A 1,614-nucleotide genomic window follows, 5' to 3' on the forward strand; every position below is an offset into this window, starting at 1 on the left:
AGGATCCCGCCAGTGCCTCCCTTGCCCTGACGGCCCCCTCTGCTCTGCCGCAGCCTGCGGCCCCACCTGCAGCGTATGCCCTACCACTACTATGAGCCCAAGGGGCCAGACGAATGTGTCACCTACATCCAGAACGAGAACAGCCGCAAGGGCAACCACCACCGCTTCATCACGGAGAAGAGGGTCTTCTCATCCTGGGCCCAGCTGTACGGAATCACCTTCTCCCACCCCTCCTGGACCTAGGCCACCCCGCCTGTGGGGCTCTCACGAGGGACGCGGGAGAAGTGGCTCTCCGCCCAGCTGCTCGACCCGGGGCCGTCTCCTGGCCAATCAAGGCTGGTCAGGGTGTCTTCTGGAGGGTCAGGCCTTGAAGCAGGCGCAGCCTCCAGCCATCCAGGGCCTGGAGGAATCTCTTGGCCAATCAAGGATTTGGGCTTCTGTGTGGTTAATCGGGTGTTGAGGGTATTTTTTTGTTCAGTCAGGGTCTGAGCATAGTCAATCAGGGTATTTCTGAGTAATCTGAGGCTAAGGTCATGTCCTTTCCCGTGAGGCCTTGGTTCAGAACCCCAGGATGGACCCCAAATCACTTCCTATTGATGGGGATGGTGGGGTCCTGTCCCAGGAAGCCGCCTACTCCCTTTCTAGAGCTAGAGAGAGGTTGGGTGGGGGTAGGGGGCCAGGCTGGGGCATTTGTGGGGTTGGGGGGCTCTTCAGGGTGGGAGACTGGTGTCTGGGTCTTGCCTCTACCCTGAGTGGCCTTGAACAAACCCCTTGCCCCGTCTCTGGGCCTCCTTCTGCCTGTGTCAGGTTCTAATTGTGGAGTCTGAGAACCCTCCCACCTCCCCCCACCGACCACCTTGGGTCTGTCCTCCTTTAAGACTGGGCATCTCCAGCCACCGCCCCTTGCTGGGGGGCTCAGCTTCCTGTGGGTCTGGGATTCCCTTCCTCACCTCCTCCTGGAAACTTGAGGGTATTTTGGTGCAACTTCCTCAGGCTTTAGGGAACTCTGAAAAGAATGGACAAACCTTCAGCTGCTTTCTTAGCCCCTCTGCCCAGCTGCCATTAGCCTGGCTCTTAAAGAGCCAGGCCCCTGTTTCTGCCATCCAGCCATGAGGTTTTCCACCTGCTGGAGGAGCCTTTGGGGCTGAGAGGAGGGGGGAATCCCAGCCCACCTGAGGTTTCCCGAAGCCCCTTCGTTTGCAGCTGCTGGAATAGTCAAAGGGCCTTCCCCCACCTGGGCCTGGGAAGGCTCTAGAGGCCTGGGAGCTGTCGCCTAAGTTCTGTCATCTCCCTCTACATCAGGCACTTTATTGCTGGGCCTCTGTGGGCTGGATTTACACCCCCAGCTCTTCTGGAGTCTTGAAGGGAAGAGACTGGAGGGCTTCCTGGAGGAGGCTGTGGAATGGGCAGGGTCAGGTGGGGAAGGAGGCCAGCAGTGAGTCATTGCACTTTGGGGCAAGGGGTGGGGGCCGGCGACTACCCTAGACTTGATTTTGTAATGATTTGTACAGAAATAAATGCACCTAAACTCCAGCCCCATTTCCTGTGTCTGAGTTCTAGCTCTCTCTCTGGCCCAGTACTTGGGGCCCACACCTTCCAGGCTGGGAGCCCACA

At 58.6% G+C, this 1,614-nt stretch overlaps 1 protein-coding gene across 7 annotated transcripts in view; it reads left to right on the top strand.

Moving 5' to 3' along the window:
• Positions 1-1,539, top strand: part of ST6GALNAC6 (ST6 (alpha-N-acetyl-neuraminyl-2,3-beta-galactosyl-1,3)-N-acetylgalactosaminide alpha-2,6-sialyltransferase 6) — an 18,355-nt gene extending 16,816 nt beyond the window's left edge. For all 7 annotated transcript variants that reach the window (XM_010856879.1, XM_010856881.1, XM_010856880.1 and 4 more), the window contains one exon: positions 54-1,539. In XM_010856879.1, the coding sequence (XP_010855181.1) occupies positions 54-243 (190 nt within the window). In that variant the 3' untranslated portion in view covers positions 244-1,539. The remainder of the gene's footprint in view (positions 1-53) is intronic.
• The last annotated feature ends 75 nt before the right edge of the window (positions 1,540-1,614 follow it).

This window comes from Bison bison, unplaced genomic scaffold (genome assembly GCF_000754665.1).
Source record: "Bison bison bison isolate TAMUID 2011002044 unplaced genomic scaffold, Bison_UMD1.0 scf7180017864375, whole genome shotgun sequence".
Classification (NCBI taxonomy): Eukaryota; Metazoa; Chordata; class Mammalia; order Artiodactyla; family Bovidae; genus Bison; species Bison bison.